Source organism: Myotis nattereri (genome assembly GCF_964212035.1).
Source record: "Myotis nattereri genome assembly, chromosome: 11".
Lineage (NCBI taxonomy): Eukaryota > Metazoa > Chordata > Mammalia > Chiroptera > Vespertilionidae > Myotis > Myotis nattereri.
Window position 1 is genome coordinate 51,445,080 of NC_138086.1, and position 27,542 is coordinate 51,472,621.

Consider the following 27,542-nt stretch of genomic DNA (forward strand, 5'->3'; position numbering starts at 1 on the left):
TATTTCCAAGTATATGTAAGAAGTAGAGGTAGAGACAAACAATAATAATTTCATCACTAACTATTTCAACTCTACTTTGCTTTTAGGTAGCAGAATGATTGCAGGCCCTTATGTATTTCTAATTTTTGAGTTTTTAAAATGATATAAATTTGTAACATAGCCAGAATTTGTTCTGACAGAATTTGCTAAAGTTTACCAAATGGTGTGTGTGTGCATAAAATAAGAAACCCACTGTTTTCATCATTTACATTGTTATTTGATTCCTAGTATTCTTAATGATATCTCTTACATTTGTCTGTGATATATTCTTATAAATTCTGCTCAAGTTCATTGTGTCATTCAGTATATTTTTATCAGCACAAAGATTTCTTCAATATTCTAGTGTAGAAAAGAAAACAACAGATTTTTTCCTCATGGAAATAATTTTAGTTATTTCTAGAAAGAGCTTACATTTGTATATTTATTTATTAACAGAGCTAATGATTTCAAGATTGAGTTATTTGTTTTTGTTTATTTTCTCTCCTGGATTTTGGCAGTTCCTAAGTGTATTAACTACTCCTTTTTTAAATTTAGTCTTAGAATTGCAGTTTTTTATTTACTAGTGAGTGAGCTATAACCTGAGATAAGTATCACCCCTAATTCAGACAAGAAAATTCTTCCTCTCCTCTGGGCCCCATCACAAATACACCAGAGCTCCACATGTAGACTAAGTCACTCTAAAATGTGTCACGATTGAAAGAATCAGTAAGGATCAGCTCATTTCCAAATGGCATATACTTCAACATTATATCCTAAGAAATCTAGCATATAAACCTTTCTTTACGCTTTTGCATTTATTCTTGAGCTGAAAGATAACTTGATTTTACTATTAACTGAAATCATTTACACATTGGAACTATATCAATGTAACAAACTTGTTCTTAGTTTATTAGCTGGAAATTCATAGCTATTCCAGCAAGAATCACCTGCATACATGAAGGTAAAAAAATAATGAGTTAAGATTCACCTTTATATTCATCATGGTGTTTGACTTGAATTATACAATGGAAATCTTAATGTATAAGTTATTTTGACTGTTATAAAGGAAATATGCAGTAATTATGTTGTAATTTGATATGAACTAGGAAAACATTAACATCTAACTCTTCACCTATCAAGAGCCCAGATTATTGGCATTCTGAACTGTAAGGAACATTGCCCAAAAACCTAAAGTTAAGCAAAAAATATAGTCACTGAAAATTGTGTCCATATACTTAGCTCAGTAGAAATTCTCATTTTTGTGTCTTTTTACTGTCAATTTGTCTTAATGAGGTTAGTGGTTTGGTTTCTGAATCCATAACAAATTACTGTTGGGGAAATGCTGCTTGAACAAATACACTGACAAGATCAGAAAACAGTGGCTGATACTTTTCAAGCAAGTGAGGACTTTGAAAACATATAAAAATGTTGAGTACAAGAATTCAGACAGAACACCAGATTGATGTTATTCACTCCAAACACAAAAGGCTGATACACTGTTAGACACATAGCAACATCTGTTACCCATACTCATGACCCTGAGATGACAAAGAGCGTGTAAATTATGTTTAATGTATTTTCTTGAAGTAAAGAATGTGATTCTTTTCAAATTTCCCTTTCAAAGACGATTGAAATACTAGTTTGTTTGAAGGAATATGGCCTCAGCTATCTAGAAATTTCTACATTCTCATAAACTCAGAAATGTTTATACTCTAAAGGTTCTCATAACCATCCATATGTTTAACAGAAATTTTAACTATTGAAAGCTAAATAAATTGAATTGAGAAGAAAGAACATAAATTGTGTGGGTTTGTCATTTAGTCTGTATTATATTTGATGTTAGCTAGTATTATCTATTATTTCTTAATGTCAGAACACAGATATTTAAATATTTTAATTGCTTTTAAATTTAATTTGGATGGTTCATTTATAATACTGGCATAGTAAATAAAGTACTGTTATTCTTATTTTATTTTATTTTTTTCCATAGCTAGAATTATCATAGTAAACTTTTTTCCCCCCTAACTCCATTTCTTGAGTCTAATAAGGAGAATGTTGTAGAGGAAGACATGCATAAGTTTATGACATATATTTGTGTTTTATGCTTCTTTAAACCTGAATAACTTGGCTAAGTTGCTAACTTTTCTGAAAACTCTTGATTCCTAAAATGGGTCTTTGAGAGATTGGGATTTGTAGCATTATATGAAATATTTAGTATAAATGTATATTTGTAATCCTATTTATTGTGATTTTAGAAAAATCAACAGTTTTTGTATGTTGTGTATAAAAATAGCTGTTTCCCCTTTTTTTCTAAGAAAGGTTATTAACTAGTAGTTAGTATATATTCAAGTAAGGTGGGCCCTATAATTTTCACCTTGGTTTCTTAGTTGTGGATATCTCAACTTTTAAAGTTTTCAATCAATAACAGAAACAATATATGAAGAGAATCTGACAGATTGATTTGGAGAAAGTTGTTTTTTTTTTTTCTTTTTTACTTAAAAAGAGCACAAAGAAAGGGAGGAATATTAGTCTTTCTATAAGATGTATACATCTTTGTTATTTGTTGTTAAATTTTGGTCATGTCATTCCAACTGATAAAATATTATTTTTATAAGACACTGAAATAATACAGATCTTTCTTCATTGTCAGCAGGATGAGATTGTCTGAAACGAAGAATAGGTATGATAGTTTTCTTAGATTTTGTACATCATAGGTGGCAAAGACACTATCAAAACATTTATTAAAAAGATTTAAAATGTACTAGGAAGCCCTTTGAAAATCAAATACACTGAGAAAAAGTGACAGGTAAATTTTGAGAAAATTACATCTAGTTCTTAGAATGATTTTTATTTGCTATAGATTGTGATAGCATGCTATAAAATTTGGAAAGTTTATTTATAATCTACATTAACTTTGAGAGTGATGAGATATAAATTGTATAGAATTGATTACAGATTAGTGTACGTAGCCTGTAGAATTGCTTAGAGTTCTAAAAATTTTTAGAATAATCACAATGTAGTGAATTGAATTCATAATCTTGAATTATATGTATCATATCATATGTTTTTAAGCTATCTAATGGGCAAATGATTAATTCTTGAAGCTCAAAATCAAAATTGTGTTAGTTTTAAACACATATATTCATTCATATGTCCTTAACATTTCTATTACAAAGTGCTCTGAATGATATTTTTTTTATCATTTGTTAAATTTGTTATATTTTGTTTTTCCTACCATTATTTTAGGTTTAGATTGTTTTTGTCATAAACACTAATTTAATAATCTTGTGAGCTAAAGGTAGAATTAACAATGATAAAGTTGAAAGGGGCAATCGTTTGCTATTTGTCTTTGAAAAAGATGCTTTCTAAAATACTATTTAGATATACCTTCAATCTGTTTACCCTGCAGATGTGATGAATGCAGACTGTGCTACCATTTTGGCTGTTTGGATCCTCCTTTGAAAAAGTCTCCTAAACAAACAGGCTATGGATGGATATGTCAGGAGTGTGATTCTTCATCTTCTAAGGTAAGGGGGAAAGCCTATAAGGAAAAGTATTGTTTCCCTTCATTTTGATGGCTTTTCTATATCTACCATCAGCTTCCTAACTTTAAAGAGAATTGGAATATGAAGGTTTAATATTTTAATCTTATGCAATTTAAAAAATATATTGCCACAGTGGTTTTATTGCCCTTAAGTTAAGGAATAAATAGCTCTACTAAATTATATAAATTTCCTCTATAAAATATTTCAGCTGTTTTGTATGGTCTCTATATTATTGTAATAGATTAAATAGTGCTATGGTAGCCAAAAAGTCACCCTCTGCTAATTTACCACACCTGGGGAGTAGGGACTAGCAGGGAAATTCTGACTTGAGTCATATGTATAAATGTTAACTAAAAGAATAATCAGCAAAATCCAGTTTTATTTTGTAGATGACTCATCTTAACATAAATAAGTATATTGTGAATGTTTACATGATCTGTATTTTTTAAACTAGTTTTTATATTCTAAAATTCATTTCTGATTATTTTAGCTAAGTAGGAAGGATGACATTTCTAATAAGATCTTTAATAGTTTATTTCAAGAAATAAACTATTAAAGTTATGTCTTTTGTATATCATTATTATACCCTTAAGTGGTGGTAATCTACAGTTTAAGATTATTGTGTTTCTTTAAAGTGTGTGAGTAGCTGGACTCCTAATGCTTTGGTTCATTTGACAGAAAATATTGAATATATTTGAATTAAGACATTCTGGTCATCTGTGGGTTAATCAAATTGTTCTTCCTTAATTGTCTATTGTAATATGGACATCAAACCATCTTTTTTAAAATACCACTTATATGCATTTATCTGCCCTAGAGTAAGTTAAAATTGATACTGAATTCCTATCTAATCAGGGAATCGAAAGTATTCTATCAATAGTTAAAATTATTTGCTCCAGCTTACCACAGAGGCCATCAGTAAATGTTTATTTATTAAAAATAGTTTTACAGAAAAAAAATATTTAAAGATCTTATAAAGTAACATATTTATTAAAAGTTTATATGTTTGTACAATAATGATTAACATAGAACATAGTAGGCATTTTATTTAATAATAAATAAAACATTTTGCACGAGGTTTTAAACTATACAATATCAAGAATTATTTTCCATTAATTTTATTAAGACCCAGATTTAAGAGGGAGCATATTTAATATCAAAAGGTTTTATTGCATAATTTTAAAATGCTTTCAGGAAATTGAATTTAAATGAACAAATAGTGGCATACTATATATTTTAAATAGTTTTCTTGTGGGACTCTTTGTAGTCTAAAATAATTTTTTAAGTGTGTTTTTTTGTTTTGTTTTATTTTTGTTTAGGGTTTCCTCCTAACCTTAACAAGCAAGTTAGGAAAGCAATTTTTGAAAAAGGATTTATTGCCTTTTATAAATATGTATTTTTGCATACATTCTTTTGAAAGGCTCTATACTACTATAAATTTGTAGCATTATATTAAACACAAAGAGTGGCTTTGTTAAGTTTTATAGTAACTGATACTGAAAATGCAAGGGGACATATTTCACGTAGTTTGGGAGTGCATCATACATTTCCAAAGGCAGTTAAGTGCCTGTAGCCATGGAGAAGAGTAGGCATTTTTGGTTTTGTTTCTTCCTCTCTACTAGAGATTAAGTAGGTCTTTGAACTCTGAATGGAAATCCATTAGGATGGCACATTGTTAGAAAACGTGCATTGTATTTGCTAACCTGTTTGACCAGTGATTGAAAAGCTATTTGAATATTTTTAGTATTTGAAGATCATAGTCCCAATACTGCTACTTGAGTAATCTTTCAGAAAGTGTATTTGTCACACCTCTGCTTTACATCTGGTAGTGTGTTTTCATACTCCTACATATCAAAAATATATCCTCCCCAAATCAGGAAATGAATGTTGATACATTATTACCATATGATCCTCAAACCCCATTCAAATTTTGCCATTTGCCCAATAATGTCCTTTATAGCAAAAGGATCCAGTACAGAATCACTTGCTGCATTTAGTTTTCACGTTTCTTTAGTCTCTAATCTTTGTCCGACAATTTTTGACTTTTATTATCTTGCCACTTTTGAAGATTACAGAGCAGTTACGTATCTTTGATGTGCTGCAGTATACTTTCTATCAGGTGACACATGATTTTGATTTGAACCATAGCTGGTGATGTTAACTTTAATTACTTGAATCAAGGAGTTATCTGGAAGTCTTCTCCATTCTCTTCCTCTTTCTAATTAATAAGTAAATTGTGGGGAAGAACCCTGAAACTATTAAATATCTTATTCCTCATCAAATTTTCATTTTCTGTTTTCCCCCCCTGTGGCTTTATTATTATTTTGATGTTCAAATTGTCCCAAATTTGGTGAATGGCTTCAGGCTGATGTCTGTCTCTTCAACTTGGCATTTGTGTCCTTTGGACATGAACAGCAATCTTTGAGTATATTCTTACTAAAAATGTTCCAGGCTCAATTTGCACTTCCCATCCCCCTACTCCTGGAACCAGATATTTCTCCAAGGAACTCTGGTTCCTCTTAGTAGAGAATGGTATTTAGAAACTAAGAATATGGGTACTAGATGAGCAACATGGGATGTTGCTCCTACTAGCTCTTCTCCGTAGACAGTGCCAAAGACTAGATGTATGTACAGGTATGTATCTCTTGTTATTGCACTTCACAGATACTGTATTTTTTACAAATTGAAGGTTTGCCCTACACTGAGCATATCTGTTGGCATTTGCTCACTTTGTGTCTTTGTGACACATTTTGAAAAGATATGTATATACATTGTGATTTTAGACATAATGCTGTCACACACTTAACAGCTGATAGCTCTAGACTCTATTACATTTTGAAAATGAAATGTATTTTAATAAACACTGTATATACACCATGTATACATTTTTTGGGACACCCTGTATATTCTTACATGATCTCTTTCACCCTTTACCTCCACCCTACATTGATACCTACTTTGTTTACCATAACTTGATGGCTTTTAGACTGAATTGTTCAGGAAGGAGAGAGAGAGAGGGACTAAGGGTGGATGTTTATATTTTTTATAAGCTCCTCAAATTAAAAGCAGTCAGGAATAATAACTGTTTTATGTGTTTTATGAATTCTTCAGTTATTAAAGTTTTCAAGCTAAAAAGTAACTTTTTTAGAATTGTAAAACAAATACACACAATGCAAAACCCAAATTAAACTTTAGCTGACACTTAAAAATTACAATGTATACTTACATATAAGACAGACGATATTGTATTTTTTGAGGTAATAAATTAACTTATTTTAATAAAGTTTATTATTTAAAATTTAAAAGTTATATTGAAAATTATAATCTCAGGCAAAGGTTTTATTTTTTAAAAAATTAAATCTTTATTGGGGAAAGTAATACATATGTCCCCTTTTCCCCCCATTGACCCTTCCCGCCCACCCCATCCCCGCATGCCCCTGCCCCTGCTCCAGACCTCTCCCACCCTATTGTCTGTGTCCAGGGGTTATGCATATATGTATACAAGGTCTTTGGTTGATGTAGGGCACAGTTCACTATTCAGTCTTTTTCTAGGGTATACTTAATATAGAGCTAAACAACTTCTGTGGCTGAAACACCCAAAACGAAGTAACTTATTTTGACATGGTTAATGAACATGTATAAATATTTATTTTAAAAGTGATTCATCCAAGTCATCTATATTCACAAGTGCCACTGAGAATTTAAATTTACATCCCATATTTTACAGTGACTTTGCCAGTTATGATTTTACCTTTTCATCCTTGTTTAAGCTCTGTTTTGTGAAAAGCCATAAAGTAAACATGACAGGTCATTATCTGACTAGTACAAGATGAGCTGTCTTAGCATGGAAACCTGCATGTGGTTTGCTTGTATTTGATCTTTCTAGTATGCTACTCTTTATAAGTCATAAATATGCATAGAAATCTCATCCAAATTCCTATGGAAAATTTTCTGGAACTACAAATGCCAAATGAGACAAGTGGTACTTTTTGATAATCATTGTATTAAAAATCCCTGAGTAAGAGAAGTATGGTATTTTTTCATTTCTGTTTTATTTTCCAGATTTTCTTCATTGAACAACTAGAATCCTATAACCTATATACTTATGTTGAAATTACATATATAAATATTTATTTTAAGTAAAATAGTCATTGAGAATTTTGCCTCTTTAAGAATGGAACAGAACAATCTCCAAGGAGTATTTGCTACAATACATTAAGAGAGCACATTTAATTCAACCTAGAAATAATAGAAATTGAATGTCTGAATTTTATGTATTATGAAGATTTGTGAAAAATATATAATTAAAATGAGTTATCCTTTAAGGTCCTTTGAAATTTGAAGCACATAACTGACTCATGGAAAAGGACTTTGTAATATTTTAACTATTCATTTGGCCTCTCGGATTTTTTTCTGACATTAGGTTAAAATTTAAGTCTTTGAATTTAGCACAGTTGACAGAGAAGTCATTTTCAGGTAAAATTTATACCACTTAACCATCTTAATTCGGTATTCTTCTCGCACTTGTGTAACAAGCAGTAAGGCTTACAACAGTGCACATTATTAAGCTTTATGAGTGATGATCGGCCTTTCCACTGATACAGGCAGGTAAAAATCTGGAGAAAGGTTTTGTGCAGTGCCCTCCATTACAGTCTCATAGAACAAATCTGTTGTGGTTTGTAGACTTACTCAAAGTTTGAGAATTATAACTCTGGGGATTAAATCTGGTTATCCTTGATGATGGCTGTAGTTAAAAATTTAAACTTTAGATTTCCTCCTTCCTACTGTGTGTGATAAAACCCACAAACTTCCAAATGAGGTTCTACCTTATCCTAGACTAAGTTTAAGCTGTGGCCCGTTACTCTGGATTTTCCCTGGCAGGCAAAATTGTATGTCTTTTAAGCCCTTAGTTCCTTAAGGAGTATCATAATTTCAGACTAGCAACATGATTTGTGAATTCAATGAAAAGTATTAGCTATTCACAAGTCCACTGTGCTTTTTTTTTAGAGTATGTTGTTATACTGAACTGAACTTACTATCTATTTGTCATAATAGCCTGCTCACAGAGGTTGCTTATATTATTGTTCCAGACATGTTTATGAAACCTATCCCTAGGTAATATTTTTATCAAGTAACAGTTTTCAGCAAAACAAAGATTGTTTATGGTTATTCTTTATAATAGAATTAGAATTTATGCTGATGTGTTTAGTTCTGTAACTTAAGGTAGTTTTCATGGGCCTTATGCAATATACATTAAGCATATTGGTTTACTTCAATAAATTATGGTCAGGTATTCCTTAAAAACCTTTTAAAATATATGATTTATTTCCCTTGGTAAAATTTATCAGTGTTTATGACATACATATTTATATATTTGAGCATCATATTCATAAAGAAAATGATTTGGAACCTCAAACTAGACAAATGTTTTCTATATTAACATGCAAAATTGAAAAACTAAATTAAGGTACACTTACTACAAACTGGAAAAAACAAGCTATTTTCTAATTTGGATGGCATGTGGGCTTGATGTGTTTCCATAGCATGCTGTGGAATGCCATATGTGATGAGAAACTAAATCACAACTGAGATAATTAATCAAAGTACACTAGGGTGCCATACATAGAGTTGTCTTTCAGAAATAACCAATTTAATATTATTCTGTAGTTTTAAAAAAAATTTTGTTTTTATTATTTTGGAGAAAAAATGGCCCCTATTAAGAATATGGACTTAAGCTGAAAGATATTTCATTACCTCTTTTCAAAAGTTAGTAAGACCCAGTATTTGAAATGTTAAAATGGGGTTTTATAATATACCAATATAAAAATTCAGAGGTGATGGAGACTGTATTAATTATGTAAATTCTTATTCCAGTATTTGTATATAAAGTGTGAGAGACATTGTTCATTGCAAAATGATGGTCCTAGTTGATATAAGCTAGCCCATTCTCAGAGCTGTGAAAGTAACCCCTGAATAAGAAAGACTCAATTCTAACTTCAAAAAAGAGAGAGTGAGATTTCATGTCTGCTAGATGTAGATACAATTACTTTATTCCTTCTAATTTATTAAACATTTAATTTAACTATTTCATCATTTTGTAGAATTACTTATCTGTTAAAAATTAACCTACATATTGTGACTTAAGAAGTACCTTTTTGCCTACAACAAAAATAGATTTCTTTAAATCTAAGCTAGAAAATTCAAAGAATGCACTCTGATAGTTAATAGACTTGAGTTCTGAAGTTAAATATATTTAAGCATTCTAATCTTGATGTTCTGATAGAATCCTTATCAAGATTGATAAGAAATTATAGACTAGAGTTTGGGGAAATAGTAAAGTGTGTTATACCACGTTACTAACATTTTGACATTTATTTTTTGACATTTCTGAAATTCGGATGTGTATCTATAAGCAATTTATATCTTTAAGTGATAATACTTTTTCCATAAAAATTTGCCATTAAATGTATGGAATTTCTTATAATTTGAGACATTGTTGAATAAGAAAATAGAATAATTTCAAATACTCAGAAAGTATGCAATATGATATGGAGAGAATAGCGTTATGAGCTTTCAAAAGAAATAAACGGGGTTCATATAGTAACTAATGCTGTGACCTTCAGCAAGCTTCACTTCAGTGAGCGTCAGGCTGCTCATTTGTGAAAAGTTTAATGGCAATACTTAGTAAATGGCAACTCTTCTTATTTTTAAAAATAAGCAAGCATTTTAGTCACAGAGAGAAAAGTTCAAAATTGGTGATAATGTTTCTTTCTTCACTCCCACCCCTCCCTTCTACTCTCTCTAAAAACAAATGGAAAAAAATATCCTTAGGTGAGGATTAACAACAACAAAATCTTCCTCATTACTCTGCTTCATCTTTTTGCTATCTCTTTTTGGTAGTTGACACTGTTGATAACTTCCTACTTTTTATAAACTCCTTTCTTGCCTTTAATGAACCTGTTTTCTCCTGGTTTTCTTTTGTCTTTCTGATAGGCTTCTCTGGCTTATTTCCACAGACTTATTTTCTCATTCTGCAGGTAACAATATCCATACTCAAAGCTCAGTACCACAGCAGTTTTGCTACAGGAAATTTGGGATTTAGATTTAATGATCCATCTACTTTCTTGAGTTAATGTTCATCAAAAGAGAGACTTTCTGCCTTTTTAAATAACCTGTGGTCTAATTATGAATTAATGTAATGATAAATTTACTCATAAACTCTAGTTGGCCATTTCCATTATCTAATAGTCTCCTTTTACTATAAAGTTTAGTATTTACTTTAGCAGGAGAATCCATATCAACTGATCTCCAAAGGAAATATTATTCTGGAGATATGATTAAATGTGCTATAACTGAGATGTCATACTGTAAGTTTTGTTTAACTTTAAAGCTAGAAAGTAATAATTCAAAACAGTATTTTTTAATATAACAGAACTAATAACTTTATATAAAATCTGGCTTTAAAAAAAATAAGTGCTTCTCACTCTTTTTCTCCTTACTTCTTTTCTCTGATTCTACCTCTCTGGAGAAACTTGGAGTTAGAAAAATAAGTCACTTTGTGTATATGTTTTTAAATTGTTTATAAATGTAATACATGGTCATTGTAGAATAATTGAAAAATTCAAAAAAATAAAAATATTTAAAATTACCTGTAATAATAGCACCTAAAAGTATGCCATTTCTGCTCATGTTTTGGTATATTTTACTACAAGCTTCTTTTTAAGAATTGCAATCATATTAATCAAAGGAAACCATCAACAAAACGAAAAGACAGTCTACTGAATGGGAGAAGATATTGAGCAATGTAGATGTGATAATATGTTAATATCCAAAATTTTATGAAGAACTCATGCAACTCAATACACAAGATTTGATTTAAAAATGGGCAGAGGACCTGAAGAGACATTTCTCCCAATAGGACATATGAAAAGATGCTCAGCATCACTAATTATCAGGGAAATGCAAATTAAAAACCACAATGAGATATCACCTCACACCTGTCAGAATGGCTATCATCAATAAATCAACAAACAAGTGTTGGGGATGATGTGGAGAAAAAGGAACCCTGGTGCACTGCTGGTGGGAATGCAGACTGGTGCAGCCACTGTGGAGAACAGTATGGAATTTCCTCAAAAAACTAAAAATGGAACTCCCATTTGAGCCAGCAATTCCACTTATGGGTATTTATTGAAGAAATCCAAAACACTAATTTAAAAAGCATATGCACTCCTATGTTCATTGCATATTTATAACAGCCAAGATATGGAAGCAACCTAAGTATCCAAAGGCAGACAAATGGATAAAGAAGAGGTGGTGCTTATATACAATGGGATATTATTCAGCCATAGAAATGAGTGAAATCTTGCCATTTGTGACAACATGGGTGACCTAGAGGGAATTATGTTAAGTGAAATTGAAATAAATCAGACTAAGATAAGTAACATATGATTTCACTTATATGTGGAATCTAAAAAACAAAACAAATGAACAAACAAAACAGAAACACACTCATACAGAGAACTCAGTATGTTATACATCTGAAACTATTAAAATACTGCATGTCAACTGTAATTAAAAAATTTTTTAATTTAAAAATTATAATCATATACATTCTGTTTTAATGGCCTTTTTCATGTAATTTTATGTAGAACAATTTTTCATGTTAAATACTCTTTTCCAACCAGATTTTCAAGTACTGTGCAGTATTTCTTGGACACATATACTCTTATTGTAATTGCTGGATAAAAAATAAACAAAACACTTTTAAAATAAGGAAGTCCCATAGTAGTAACAACAATGGACATTTATTGAGTACCTGTATGTGCTAGCACTATTTAAGCACTTAAATATATCATCCCATTTAATCCTCACGAGACTCCTTATGTCTTTTATCTCCTTCTTGAGGTTTAAAAAAAGTTTAAAGAACTTAGGCAGTGGTTCTCAACCTTGGCTGCACATTAGAATCACCTGGGAATCTTTTTAAAATTCCGATTTCTGGGCCTCATCCTACGGAAATTCTGTTTCTTTGTTATGGGGTGGGGCCACAACAGTAGTAACAAAGAAACAGAATTTCCGGAGGATGAGGCCCAGAAATCAGGATTTTAAAAAGATTTCCCAGTGATTCTAATGTGCAGCCAAGGCTGAGAACCACTGATGAAGGATTACACAGCTAATGAGTGGTGCAACAGTGATTTGAACCCACGCTTGCCTGGTTTTAGAGCCTATGTTTTAGAAACTTGCTTTTATACATATACTAGTAGCCGTGCGCACAAATCCGTGCGCCAGTAGCTTGCCAGTAGCTCGCTGTCGCCCTTCTGTAGCTCTCCACCCACTGCCCCACCCTCCTGTAGCTCCCTCCCCCCTGGCCCTCCTCATAGCTTGCTGTCCTGCCCCCTCCTGTAGCTCTCTGCCCTCTTGTAGTTCGCTGCCCCACCCTCCTGCTGATCCATGATCCGGTCATTACCTGGTCGGTAGTTACGCTTCACAGCATAACGACCATTTGCATATTACATCTTTATTATATAGGATTAAAATAAGTATTTCTATTTCTTTGTTTTAAGAGATTCTCAAATTAGGTTTTGTCCTGAAGCCATTTTAGATTTTCATAATGTAGAAGCTCAGATAATTTTTCTATTAGAAGTAAACACTAGGAAAAGGAAAAAGACCTTTTGTTAAGAGGGATCTGTTTTGGGCTTTCTAATGAATAGGAGAATAAAAACTGGGGGTTATTCTTAAAACAAACAGATTGATTAAAGATGGCCCTACTGTAAGGAGTAAAAGATAGATGATAACTCCTCAAGGTTTTTTCTTCATAAAATTCAGTGAAATAAGTATCTGTGTTAAGAGAGCTGCCACTTGACAATATAGATGAGTTATGTAGAGCCAGCAGAATCTAATATATTATACTTGGAGGGAGGGTGAGCGGAAGGGATCTAAAAGTGAATTTCTTATTAGGCACCGAGCGCTGTATTTTAGCTGAGTCAAATGTTTCTTCTTAATGATTGTCAAGAGTGTGAAGTTTGAAAACCTTTTTTGTGAAAAGAAACTAAAACCAACCACATTCAATCTCTTTGCAAAGATAGTTTAAGAATGTTCTGATTTGTGAAGTGTCAGCCACTTTATGTACAACTAGAAGATTTTGTACATTTTTTCAATATCAGCATTCTTTTGCAGTAGGAAGTCCCCTATTCAAAACAATACCTTGTTTGTCAGTGGTTTAGATACTAATTATAATGCAGTTTATACTCATTTTAGTTTAATTGTTTTGTATGAAATTACTTCACCTATAAAAAGTTAAAAAATAGTTACCTCCTCCTTTATAGATAAAAACTCATGTATTTAACTGTTTTTACTCTATTTCCACCCATGACCTAGCTCAACCATCTAGGTTCTTTTATGGTTTCAGACTTCTACAAGTTGTTCTAGCCTTAATATATTGTTCCCTTTCCTTTGAATTATATTCATATGCTGAATTTAAACTCTGGTCACCTAAGATGTAATCTATTTTATGTTTTCTCTGAAGGTTTCTTAAAGGTTTATGTTGTAGTGTTAGACCTTCATTGAAGTTAAGTTGATTTTTTGTTAAATGTACCTTCAATAATGCCTACAAATGATTATCTGCTTCACTGGTTTGAAAACTGTTTAAAGTATGCTTATAGAGGTTAACATTTTTAAGATTCACTTTGAAAAGTTCAGACTGCATCAGAGCATTTTTATTAGTTCACTTTTGTGTTCCTGAGGGACTGGATTATTTCCTGAACTTTTCAGGACAAATAGTATTCTGTAAATTCTGTTTCTTCTAAAATCAGGTATCTAAATTTAGATTAGCAGATATTTGTGGATCAGTTTCCAAATCACAGATATCTAAGTAGCTTAAAGCAAGTCATAAAGATAAGGTAACTAAGCACTGTTTTCTTATTTTAATACATCAGTTTAACATATAAAAACATCAGAATTTAATAACTCAACATTTATTCCATTACCCAGTTATTAGTTTACTTATCACTAATTTTTCCCCACTTCAAGTTATTTAAGATTGTGAACGAAGTAGATATTTTTAGAAAGCATCCTTTTCTCTTTTACAAGCAGGCGACTTGCTATATAATTTAGACATTTTTCTACCTTTTCCCTGTGACATTGTGGAAGTTCTAACGTGTTTACAGCATAAAGACTATATTAAGTGTTGCCTTGTCTTCCATTTCTTTGTGCTCCCAAGTCTACTACTCATGCGTCTAATTTTTGGGTGAGGTAATCTTTGTCTTCATGATTGTTCCTGAATCCCCAATTTTTCTCTTTTCTACTCTTTCTCATTTTTCCCTGAATTAATGAAAGCAGCATTTGGAGACATGATACTCTACAAATCCTGCAGTCTGCAATTGACACCTTTAACAAAAGCCCTTCAAATTAATTTTAAATAAAGGGTACAAAAGGAGACAATAGAAGTGGTCTTATCTATTCTCTGTATGAAATGCTTTAATGACTATTTTTAAAATACTAATCTTCCATTTTTATTCAGATATGAGTAAATATTTTTCCTGAATTCAAGACAAGATGCAAATAAAAAGCAACTTGATACTTTCAGTTCGCTGCCTTTAAACAAACTCTGTTGGATCTTTTCTCCAGTGACACTGGGGCATAGCTCATTTTTTTTTTTTTTTTTTTTTTTTAGTCTCCCTGAGGTATTACTAGTCTTTTAAATATATAACCGAGCCCAGTTTAATGTCAGGGCTTCATCAGGTCTACTTCAGGCTGGGAAATCTAGAGTTTGGAAGGGCCCCCTGGGCTTTGATCTTGTCCCTGCTTCTTTTGCGCGGTGCTATCTGTCATTACTAGGGTTTTCCTACCTGCAGTTCCCTTGATGTGAGAGATGCCTTCGCCTGTGGGTTACTTATAACTCATTTTCAGAACTTAAGTTCCTTTCCTCCTCTTTGATTGGTATCCTCACTCCCACTAGGCTGTCCTCTCTGGTTGGATACCTTTCTAGACAGCCAGAGTCTCGCTGTCTTTCACGGGCTGTCATTTGTCCGAAGTAAGCACATGTGAACCCTTGCCTTGCAAGCTCAGAAGAGCAGTCATTCCTCACAGCCCTGCAGCTTTTCTCTGAGTTGCTCTGTCACTATAGCCAGACCGACATGCATCACCACCCAGCCTCTGTGCCCCTCAACCTCCGGGGCACACACTCTCTGAGCTCTTTACCGAAAATCCCCCCCATCTAGGGACTTCTTTATCGTGCCTCTTCTAAAGAAATCCCTCCTCTCCAGCCTCTCCTCTCGTCATTCTTCAGGCTTCTTCCCCTTTGAGTTACCAGATCAGTTTTTGGTTTGAAATGCTTCAGAGGAAATATTTCCTGAAGTATTTTATCAGTGCATACTAGTATCTTAAAAAGAAAAAGAAAAGAAATTTTAGACCATTTCTGAGAGGGTGAGAGAGAAAATTCCACTCACCCCATGTGTCCTTTAAAGTGAGTATGTCAGATACTCTCTCACAGTGACTCAACTCATGATTTTTTTTTTTTTTTTGGGGGGGGGGAGGCGGCCATCCACTTTTTCAAATACTTCCTACCACTTCCTCAGCTTTTCTCAAGACCTCCAGGACATCCTCCTCCTTCTGACTTAACCCTTTCCTTCTTTTTTAAACTATGATTTGGCATTTGAATGTACACTTTTACAAAACATTAGAGTCCTTTATTGCAATTCCTCAACTTTCTCTGGAGTCACTGTATAGATTCATCTCAACTGTTTCTTTTCTGGTTAGAAATAACTGGAGGAAACCGTGAACTTAGGTTCACTACAAATGTACGCCTCCTAAGTTAAACTGGGCCTCACTGCCATCATGTGAGCTCCTTATCAGATTTCTTATAGCAGTTATTTCAAATCTCTGCCACCTATCGCAAGTCTCCGCTTTATTTCCAGCACCCCCATTTATCAAGAGGACTCTGTCTGTTACTTTGCTGAGGAAAAAGGGGCCCTATCCTCACCTTATCTCCTCTCAACTTGAGAAACAGCCTTTGTGCTTTCCTGATCTCAATCTCTTATTTTCTGTCTCAGAAGAAGAAGAGGAAAAAAAGTCTTTAGTGAACCAGTTCTTTATTACTTTTGTTCTTTATTCCAAAAATCTTTCTCTTCAGAATCTGTTTCCATTCTCATTAAGTCATGTTAGAAGTTTTTTTACAAGTCAATCTTTTTGAAAGACGACTTTTCACGTCTTTCCAGGTTAGAAAACTCAAGGAAGGAGCTCTCCATTGTCCATGCCGTACAGGTGCCAGGGCGTTAGCCCTGAATCCCAAGGCCATCGGTATAGCCCCAAGCTGCTCGCCCCCCCTCTCTCTCCACTTTCTCCCTCTTCCTTCTCTCACAAATATCATCAGGCGTGTTTTTGTGTGTTTTTTGTTTCGTTTCGTTTGATTTTGTTTTTGAATTAAATACCCAGATTAAATCCTGGTTTTCTCCACGGTACTTAGGACTAAACATCTTTTGCATTTGTTTGCTAGACTGTTCATTTGGCATTTGGTAGATGCTTTTTTTTTTATTGTTATTCATCTTTTTATGTCTAGATTCCTTTTACCAGCTAGATTATAAATTCTCATGGCCGAGGGTATTTCTCTCATACTTCCTTGAAAACACGGAACCAGAATGTTATACATAATTTTTTCAAGGTAGAGTTAAAATTGCTCTTGGTAGTTCACTGCTAGCCTGTTTCCTGTTAGTTGTTATTGAACTTATTTTTTAAACCTTTATTTTACTGAATGACAGAAGGATATAAGTTATAGTTTTTTCCCTAGATGCCCAAGGATATTTGTTGAAATAACAAGTGATGTCTGAAACATAAATGCCTGATAGCCATGACCCAAATATGCAGGTAAGACTGAGAGTAAGAGACATGAGAAAATATCTCTTGAGCAAATTTAAAATATTCTTTCTTAGAAGAGTTTCTGTCTCGTTCACTTAGCATTTTAGTTAACATTTAAGAGTATCTGTTGATTATAGTAGGTTTCTTTGAAGTAGAGATATAGTTTTAAATAAAAAAGAAACTGTGTTCTCCAGAATGAAGAATACTGGTGTTGTCAAAGTGTGTAGAACTAATCCCAAAGAAAATGTTGTTTTGTATTTTTCGTACATAAAATTAGAGAAGAAACAGTAACTCTTTTACTTACATAGGTGTTTTCTTTCTCTTGATGGGCCTACTAATATGTCTGTAGTAGGAACCTCATTTTATTGAGTAAAAATCTGTATAGTAGCCAAAAGTTATGCCACATTTTCTACTAGGCGCTTGAAGTATCTATATATATAAAAGCCTAAGCAACCACTTGGCTGGTCACTATAACGACGCACTGACCACCAGGGGCAGATGCTTAACACAGGAGCTGTTCCCTGGTGGTCAGTGTGCTCCCACAGCCAACCTCCCATGGCCGGCCAACATCCTGCAGTCCTTCCCTCCCTCCACCCCCCCCCCAACCCCCCCCCCCCCCCCGCAGCTGGCCAACCTCCCAGGGGCAGACACTCAATGCAGGACCTGCCCTCTAATGGTCAGTGTGCTCCCATAGCCAACCTCCTGCAGCCAGCCAACCTCCCACAGCTGTCCAACCTACTGTGGTCCCTCCCCCCGGCCAGCCCCAATTGGCCCGATTGGAACTGAGCTAGATGACCCCATCACTGGCCAGGCCGAGGGACCCCCCACCCGTGCACGAATTTGTGCACTGGGCCTCCAGTACTAAGATAATTGACATGATCTGGTAATTAAAAAACTTAAGTTCTAGAAGGACAGATAAGACATGTATGCATATAATTATAATACAAGGTTTAAAGTGTTAAATGTCATTAGAAGATGCAGATAAGCTACTGTGGTAATTGAAAGACTAGGAACATTGTTTTCAACTCCAAGAATCAAAAAGAGATTGTGAATAATATGTCACTGGAATGGGATTAGAAAAACTAGATCGTGTTTGATGGGAATGTAAATCAATGTAGGTTATACAGCACAAACAAATAAAATACCAAATTTTTGGTGGATTAACACTTGTTGATTTCTCATGCAAGTAACATGTCAATACAGGTTGGAAGAGCAAGTCTGCACGTTTGATTACTTGGGGACCCAAGCTGATGACAGTTTTATTTCAATATAGGTCCAAGGCACTGTAGGAGGAAACATGGCAAAATGCAGAATGACTTTTAAAACTATACATGGAAGTTAACACATGCCATTGCAGCTTACATTCTACAAAGTACATAGTTAAACCTAACTTTAAGAAGCCAGGGAAGTATAATGCTACCATGTGCTACCATACTTCATAAGCCTTTCTGGTACTTGAAGCATCATAGGGGAATCCTTGAAGAAAAAGAGTATGATAAGTGCTGGCAAGGATGCGTAGAAAAAGGAACCCTCATGCACTGCTGGTGGGAGTGCAGCCACTCTGAAGAACAGTATGGAGTTTCCTCAAAATGTTAAAAACGGAACTCCCATTTGATCCAGTGATCCCACTTCTAGTTTTGCACTTTATATTTAGATCTTTGATCCATTTTAAGTTAATTTTTGTGAAAAGTGTAAGGTCTCTGCATAAATTCTTATTTTTATGTGATGTTCAAGTGTTTCAGAGGTTTGAATTTGTTAGTATTCAGAAGTCAATTGCTTTCTTATAATCCAGCAATGAACGATTGGAATAGGCTACAAAACCACAATATCACTTTAATTAGCACATTTTATAAATCTAATAAAATATGTATAAGATCCATATGAGGAAAATTATAAAATTCTAATTAAAGAAGTCAAAACCAAATGGAGAAATATTCTATGTACAAAGATAGGAAGACTTAATACTGTCACAACTTGAACTATAGATTCAGTGCAATTCCAATCAGAATCTTAGCAAATTATTTTGTGGATATTGAAAAATTGATCTAAAGTTTATATGGAAAGTCCAAATTCCCAGAATAGCCAACACAATGTTGAAAGAGAACAGAGTTGGAAAACTAAAACTTATCTGATTATAAGACTTACTATAAAGTTCTAGTAATCAAGACAGTATGGTATTGGCTAAAGAACAGGCATAAAGCCCTAGCCGGTTTGGCTCAGTAGATAGAGTGTTGGACTGTGGACTAAAGGGTTCTAGGTTCGATTCCAGCCAAGGGCACATGCCCAGGTTGCAGGCTCAGTCCCCCTCCCAGCCAGTAGGGGACATGTAGGAGGCAGCCAATCAATGATTTTCTCTCAAATCAATAAAAATTGATTTGAAATCAATAACAATCCTATATAATAAAAGCATAATTTGCAAATTGTCCCCTCGGGCAGCCGTTTGACCAGGAGACCGGGAGTTCGAACACTCGCTATGACATGCGCTGACCACCAGGGGGCGGCGCAGTGCTGGCAGCAGGTGCTCAAGTGGCGCCCACAAGGAGCCCGCCCCATACCTGCATGGCCTCTTCGGGGTGAGCTGGGCTGCATCCACTGGGACCACAGGGGCCAGTCGGGCTCCCTGTGGGTTCACGCAGGAGCCAGTGAGCAAGGCCTGCCAGGAGAGAGTGTGCTGCCCGCCCCACTTTCATGCGGTGCCACTGGGCGGCCCAGAGGCCCACACTGTACCACGGCCCACGGGGTCCAGCTGCCCTCACCGCATCTCCGTATGGGTACTTGGGCACCATGTCTCAGGCAGAGGGGGTGCATGGGGACCCGGGGGCCCAGGTGCTACCCAGGGCCCAGAGGTCAGCTGGGACCTGTCCTTCCACACCAGATGCTCATGTTTCGATTGCTGGACAGGCCTAGGGACCGCACCCGTGCACGAATATCGTGCACCGGGCCTCTAGTAAATATATATATTTTTTTAAGAAAAAGAATAGGCATAAAGATCACTGGAACAGAATAGAGAGCTCAGAAGCAGAATAGGAATACATACACACACACACACACACACACACACACTCAACTGGGTTTTGGCAAAAGAGTAAAGCCAATTCATTGGGAGTTTAGATTGAGACCATATAATAATGGATTATAAATAAATATTATATCATGAATCTGTAACTACTGAAGTTCTGTTTGGAGCCCTTAAGATGAAAAAAAAAAAAAAAAAAAACCCCACAAAAGACTAGTTAAGGATGAGAAGAAGAGGAGATATCATTTAGACCAGTGATTTGCAAACTTTTTCAATCAGATTTATTCTATATATTTTGTTATAACTTAAAAGATTTCATGGAATAAAATAATGCTTAAAATTTCTGTTCTTTTCTTTTTGGATTAAAAAATGCTGACTAATCTTCACTAAATTGATTTCACTACCAGGTTAAACAATTTAAAAATTTTTGATATAGTCAAATTGCTTTATTTTATAGAAAGGAAAGTGATACCCAGAGAAGTAAGCTTAGGGTTACACAGTTAGTTAATGACCAGGGTAATGCTAATCAGTGCTCTTTCTATAGTCATTTATTATTCTATCATTGAGCACTTTGGAAATATTGTATATTAACATTAAATCTGTTCAGTGATTAAAAACAAGTTTAGATGTATAAAATCGTTTTTTATAAACATGAGTAAAAAGTTGTAGAAGGATACACAGGAATGATTAGGTAGAGCAACATATATTCCTCTAAGCAAAATCTGTCAAAAGATTGAAAGCATTTCTGCGTTCTTTGTGTGTTCGATGAGTACTTACACATAAACATGCAGAGTTCTTTGTCCACTGGCATGGAGACCCAGCTCTTTCTTTGCTTGACTTACCCATCTAAGGCCTCTAAACTTGACTTTATGCCTTCTCTCATCGATGTTTCTCATTACTCATTCTGGTACAAACAATGTTTTCCAAAAAATCAGTCCCTTAGGTGTACTCAATGTCCCTGTACTCTTAGTCAAATATTCTACAAGAATACAGACTTAGAATCCAATTGTCTAGGTAGCTGTATAAACTTGGGGGTGACTTATTCTCTCTGTGCCTCATTTTCTCAGTAATAAATACCCTCTTATTCATATTTATTTATTTATTGCTACTTTATCTGTGTTTTAGAGTGTTATTGATGCTAAGCCTAACTAGTACTTAATTCACTCTTCTATTTAATTGTATGGCCACAGGAAATGGAAATGAAATGGTTTTCACAAAGATAAAAATGAAATATACACTTATGTCTGCTACTTCCAAAATACTGAGAATAGCACATCCATTGTGTTGTTATTCTTTCCCATATTTGAGGACTACTTAAAATTATTTTAATAGAATGTCGGCTTTATAACTTTTTAAAACACTCTGGGAATGTGTGTTTTTTTCTCCATTGAAACTCCATCTCTGTGAAGGAGTAACGAGTTCCTGCATTGGTAATGTTAAATGTACTTTAGCTCTCGATTCATTGCTGTGGTTATGTTTCTAGAGCCTGCTGTAAGAGATAAACCCATTGCAAATGAAGACAGCATTCATTTTCTTCCACCTCAGGCCACACAGAATTGATTGAGGTAATAAAATGACAGCACCTTGTAATATACTGAAGGCTCTTTAATTCGAAAACCAGTTCTAACCTGATTCACAGCTTGTTTAAAGCTAATTTATAGCTTGCATAATTTTCAGCTGGCCGACCAAGGTAAAGGATGATATATGAAAACTGATAAAGAATTAACTTATGATACATTCAGACCCGTCTTGTTAAAGTCAACTGGCATTAAAAAACAGGTGGTGGGGAATGTAGGAAAAATAATTGGTAAGCTTTTGGTGCACCTAAGTAACATTGTTAACAACAGCTTAAATTTTCCATCATCTTATTTCAAGCCTACCTTCTTGTCCTTTCTTTCTAAAATCAGTTCTGTTTGCATTTCTTATATTTTAAAGTCCTTCATTTTTCATCACATATTAAGGTAGTGTGAGGCTGGGTGCAGTTAGCAGCTGCTGTGACTTCTACAGTGCCAAATCTATTGTCTGCCATGGTGGCCATGCTGCTGCTAAATAGTTCTGTCAGCATTTTAATTACAAATAATCCTTCTCAGGATGCAAGTCAAAAGGAGTTAGAGTTCTTCAATTCTGCCTTGTTGGCTGGTTTTATCTCTTTATTCTAGCATATTTATTCATTTTTGACCCACAAATAATGCAACTACCATAGTAAAGTATTCTGTATTATGAAAGAAGTCAGATTTTCAGAAATTTCATGTCAGCATTCACAAGCAAAACATGGATTACATTTTCCTTCTTTATATTTAAATCTTTGCATGGTTATTTTTCCCTTAACGATTACTCAGCAAATGTAGTTACAAAGTTGTTCATATTAATAGCTTTTAATTTTTGATTTAAAATTATATTTAGTCATTCATAATCTGTGTCAAATAAAAACTGAGCTTCATTTTTACTCTTTTTATATATAAAGTACAAGTATACGTAAGCATGTAAACAGATATACAGTATATATGTGGCATTAAAATTTCATGGAGAATTTAGGAAAAAAGTTCTAAAAAGACTCTTAGGGGGATGTTTATAAAGAAGTTGAGAAACACTAGCATAAACGACTTTTATCCTGCTTTTTCTCTTAACGTTACATAGTAAGTAATAAAAATTACTTTTAAGCAAAGCCCATGGGCATACTATTAAATTAAGAAGTAGATTCCCTTGTGTTACCAGCATCAGTCATTATAATCAATTTCATTTGCGATTTCATTTGTGATAATAATCCAGAAATGCTAGCAATCTACAAATATCCACTGGATCACTTTTGTGATTGATGGAGACAGAGAATTTATTTTTACAGCTTGAAGACTTGTGTTTTTTATAGTCAGCTCTCATTTTCATTTAGTTTACTGTTTGTAAAATTTAAACTCCTTGACTTGAATAATATAAAATCTTATTAAAAATTTTATGTTCTCCTTTTTAAGTGAATTTGGAGCCCATGTAACAAGTGATTCTGGAACCCAAGTAATCTGCCCAAACACGAACATGTGGTTGTTATATATTTCTTGTTTTTATAGCTTGAAGAAGGTATTGCTTTTTGGGACAAATATTTTACTTTTTTCCTTGTATTCCTTTTTTGTTAATCTAATAAAAGCAAAGGCTATGGAAATATTCTTACTAGAAAAATCTCAGGGAGCAGAGATATCTGCAAAAAGTATGTGTTGTTTTTCATATTAATATTTATATACATAAGCAAAATTTTGTTTTAAAGCCAATAATTTTTAGATATGTTCTTTCAGTCCTACTGGAATTGATAATAGGAAGCAGTTAATTTTGAGTAATTTAAAGCAAAATTTGTTCTTAGAATAGGACTGATTTATTTATAAATTTATAGACTTATTAATAAGAGATATATTTTTTAAAATATTTAAATAATTTGTATTTTTCACCCTAGCCAGTTAGGCTCAGAGGATAGAGCATCAGCCTGCAGACCAAAGGGTCCTGGGTTCGATTCCACTCAAGGGCATGCACCTTGGTTACAGGCTCCTCCCCGGCCCAGGCCCTAGTTAGGGCTCAAGCAGGAGGCAACCAATGAGTTTCTCTCACATCAGTGTTTCTCTCTGTCTTTCCTTCTCTCTTCCATTTTCTCTAAAAATCAATAGAAAAATGTCTTCGAATGAGGATTAACAAAAACAAACAAACAAAAAATAAATAAAGGTGATTAAATATTTAAAAGTAAATAAATAATTTATATTTTTCTATTTTAAATTAAACATTTATCTATATTAAACATTTTAGAGCCACTATTTATTTCAATGTATACTCACTTGTTTCTTCTGATATTTGGAGAGTATTTAATACATGACTCAGTGTCATGCACATTACATAGGAACATTAATTTTACAAACTGCTCTCAATTTGAATAACTTTACATATTGACCTAGAAAAATAGCTTAATCAAGTTTGCCTAATTAGTTAACTAATTGTCACACTCTGGTGAACTTCATATTGAGAGGAAATTAAAGACAAATAGAAATTATCAGTCTTTGGTTAGAAATCAAATTGAAAGGATTTTTAAAACTTGTTTTATATTTAAATGAAGAATATCTATTTTTACACTAACCTTATAGGCAATTTAAAAAGTTAAGACAAATATCTGGTGTGTGCCAAGCATTTAGCTTTGTTTCTGAAAGAAAGAAAGAAATTACAAAAATGAAATCTATATAGGTAATTTTGGTACCTTCCAAAGGTATAGTAGGTATACAAAAAGCATAGTAAATATTTCTAAAATTAGTGAGAGTTGAGTAAAATATTCCACAGGATATACTTAATGTACTATTGCTAATAATGTACTAATACATCTTTTTGATCAGCAAGTACGCATTATAATAGCAGGTTAGTGGAGATAACCTGGCGTATCGTGCCATTTATTTGGAGCAGTAACTTTCAAAGATCTCTGACTGGGACTCACAATTCCCTACACACTCCTACATACCATCCTACACACATCCTTATAAATGCCCCTGTTCACATTCTTATACATGACTCCATACATACCTCATTATAGCAACCTTCTCATGTGTAAAGAAACTAGAAGTTCGAGCTAAGACGCTCAAATGATAGGATTGAAAGAGGCTCATATAATATAAAATTGAAATTTCTATACTTCGTGTTAAAATGAAGGGCTTCCTGCCAGTCGAATGGCAGTAGGTTGCATATTTTGGCATTATCTTAAATTATTCCCAACTGCTTGCTGCTACTGAGAAGTGTTTAGTTCCTGGGAAATATCTTTTGATACACTGTCAGTCTTGTCACATAAATGTCAAGAAGCCAATATTGTTTCCTGTTATACTTATTATCTGTAAGGTAACCTCTTCTTTTATATGTCTATTTATATACAATTGAAATTAACTGAAATATACCTGAAATATATATGAGGTTTATAGTCAGACAGATCTGGATTTGAATACCTACTCCTGCCCTTAGCAGCCGTGCCACCCTGGGCAAATTCCTTAACCCTTCTGAGTTCCCGTTTCCTCATTAGGAAAGATAATTCTATATAGGCATGTTCTGGAGATCAGAGCACAGCATATGCAGAAACCCACTAAATGTTCCATGAATGGCAACACATACCATGATTATTATTATTATAGTTATTAGTAATGCTGTTAATATCACATTTATTCTGACTTATGAGCAAAGTCAAGCTATTTCATTGAATGTATGTTTGATGTTTCATAATCCAAAGAATAAGAAATACCTAGAGTTTGGTGATGGTCTGAGCAAAGGGGAGTGCAGGTTGGGTGGAAGTGGGCAAAGGGAGGGAAGGTAGGGACATATGTTAAAAAGAAAAAAAAAAATGCCTAAAACTTTATAGTAGCTCTTTATATCATTATTACCAGCAAAAAAGATTGCTTGAGAACAACTGTATCATGTATAAATTTGATTACAGATACCCTTCCCCTCACTTTTAGCCTATTGTTTCTGGATTAATATGAAATTAAAGCATACTACTATTTCACAATTTTTTCAATGGAAGATTACATGAATACTGTATTTTCTAAGCATCTTTCAAATCATGCCCTTGGTATTGCTAATTATTGCTAATAACAGAAGTCAATAGATAGGCATTATGAAAACAAGTAATGTCTCCCTTAAAAACTCAGTTTATTAGAATTATAAAGTTAACACAGGGAGAGAATTTTTTCTCCCAAGGTTATTTGAGGAAAATACCAGTTTCACCTTAAATTTTATTCATAACTACAGGCCTGGTGCATGAAATTGGTGCACGGGTAGGGTCCCTAGGCCTGGACAGTGATCAGGGCTGATCTGTGGGGTGACCGGCGGGATGATTGGGGATCCCACACTGGCACCCACCTTAGCTGGCCTGGCACCCCTGCTCACCGGCCCCACGCGTCCCCTCCCCACCTCCCCCCACTGCTGCGCCAGTCGCCTCCCTCTGTGGCACCCGCCTTGGCTGGCCTGGGGTCTGCAGCCTGGGGGCAGCTCCTGGGTTAAGCGTCTGCCCCCTGGTGGTCAGTGAACATCATAACAACCGGTCATTCTGCCGTTTGGTCAATTTGCATCTTAGGCTTTTATTATATAGGATAGTGTACTTATTCATTTAGAGTAGTTGGAATCAAAATTTAAATAATATAGAAGTGACTTTATAAATCAACTCAAGGTTATCTATGTGGTTAAGAAACCTGGTGATTGTGGGAAGGAAGGGGATGAGTGGAGGTAGAAGAGGGTTTAGGGAGGAGAAATGGTGATGGAAATAATAAAATAAAGTAAAATACCAAAAGTAAATAAATAAATTTTTAAAAAGAGAAAGAAACCTAGAATTTTAGGAGATTTGTGAAGAAATTGTCGAAGACCCATAATAAGTACCAGGGCCCAGATAAGGATTTGAATTTCGGTCTACAAGCCCATTGGTCTTTCCCCAGTGTAGTATTGATCTCCAGTTCTCATCTAAGTACATCTGTAGTTAAATCCCTTTTAACCTCAGATTCCCCTTATGTTGTATAATCTCAGTGATTACATAAGTGGGCTTATTTGACATATGTAGATAAATACTTACTTATTTTGATATAAAATAAGTTATTTTAAAATTTTCTTTGCATTGCATTATATACAGACAGTCCTTGGGTTATGTCGGACTCGACGTACATCATTGTTTCATGGCTATGTCGCCATCTCCCATCCTATATAATAAAGAGCTAATATGCTAATTAGACCAAACAGTCAAATGACCTTCTGGACATCCTTCCGGACGACCTTCTGGATGAAGCCGGGGCTGTGAGGGCTGGCAGGGGCTGCGAGGGGCTGCGAATTTCATGCATCGGGCCTCTAGTTTATTTATAAAAAAAAAAAAAAGTTCCATCATTTCGACATATGTACATATGTGCTTTATGTTTTTTATTTATTTACCACAAGTAAAGGTCAGGAATTGTTATCTTTCTTTTAAATCTTTTTACTGTTTCACTTCATTATTGCTGTGTTTGTGCTCCATGTGAGTGATGTAGGTGCTTATGTAGGTGGGTTCCAACTTACGGCGAAAATCACATTATGTTGCACCATAGGAACGGATCTCCCACGTAACCTGAGGACTTACTGCAATAGTCTCAGTTTCA

General features: G+C 34.1%; 1 protein-coding gene across 1 annotated transcript in view; it reads left to right on the plus strand.

The window, feature by feature from the left end:
- The window catches only part of PHF14 (PHD finger protein 14), a 142,233-nt gene that overhangs the window by 99,442 nt on the left and 15,249 nt on the right, over positions 1 to 27,542 (plus strand). The window contains exon 17 of the mRNA XM_081102811.1: positions 3,428 to 3,545. Coding sequence (XP_080958937.1) covers positions 3,428 to 3,545 — 118 coding nt within the window. The remainder of the gene's footprint in view (positions 1 to 3,427; positions 3,546 to 27,542) is intronic.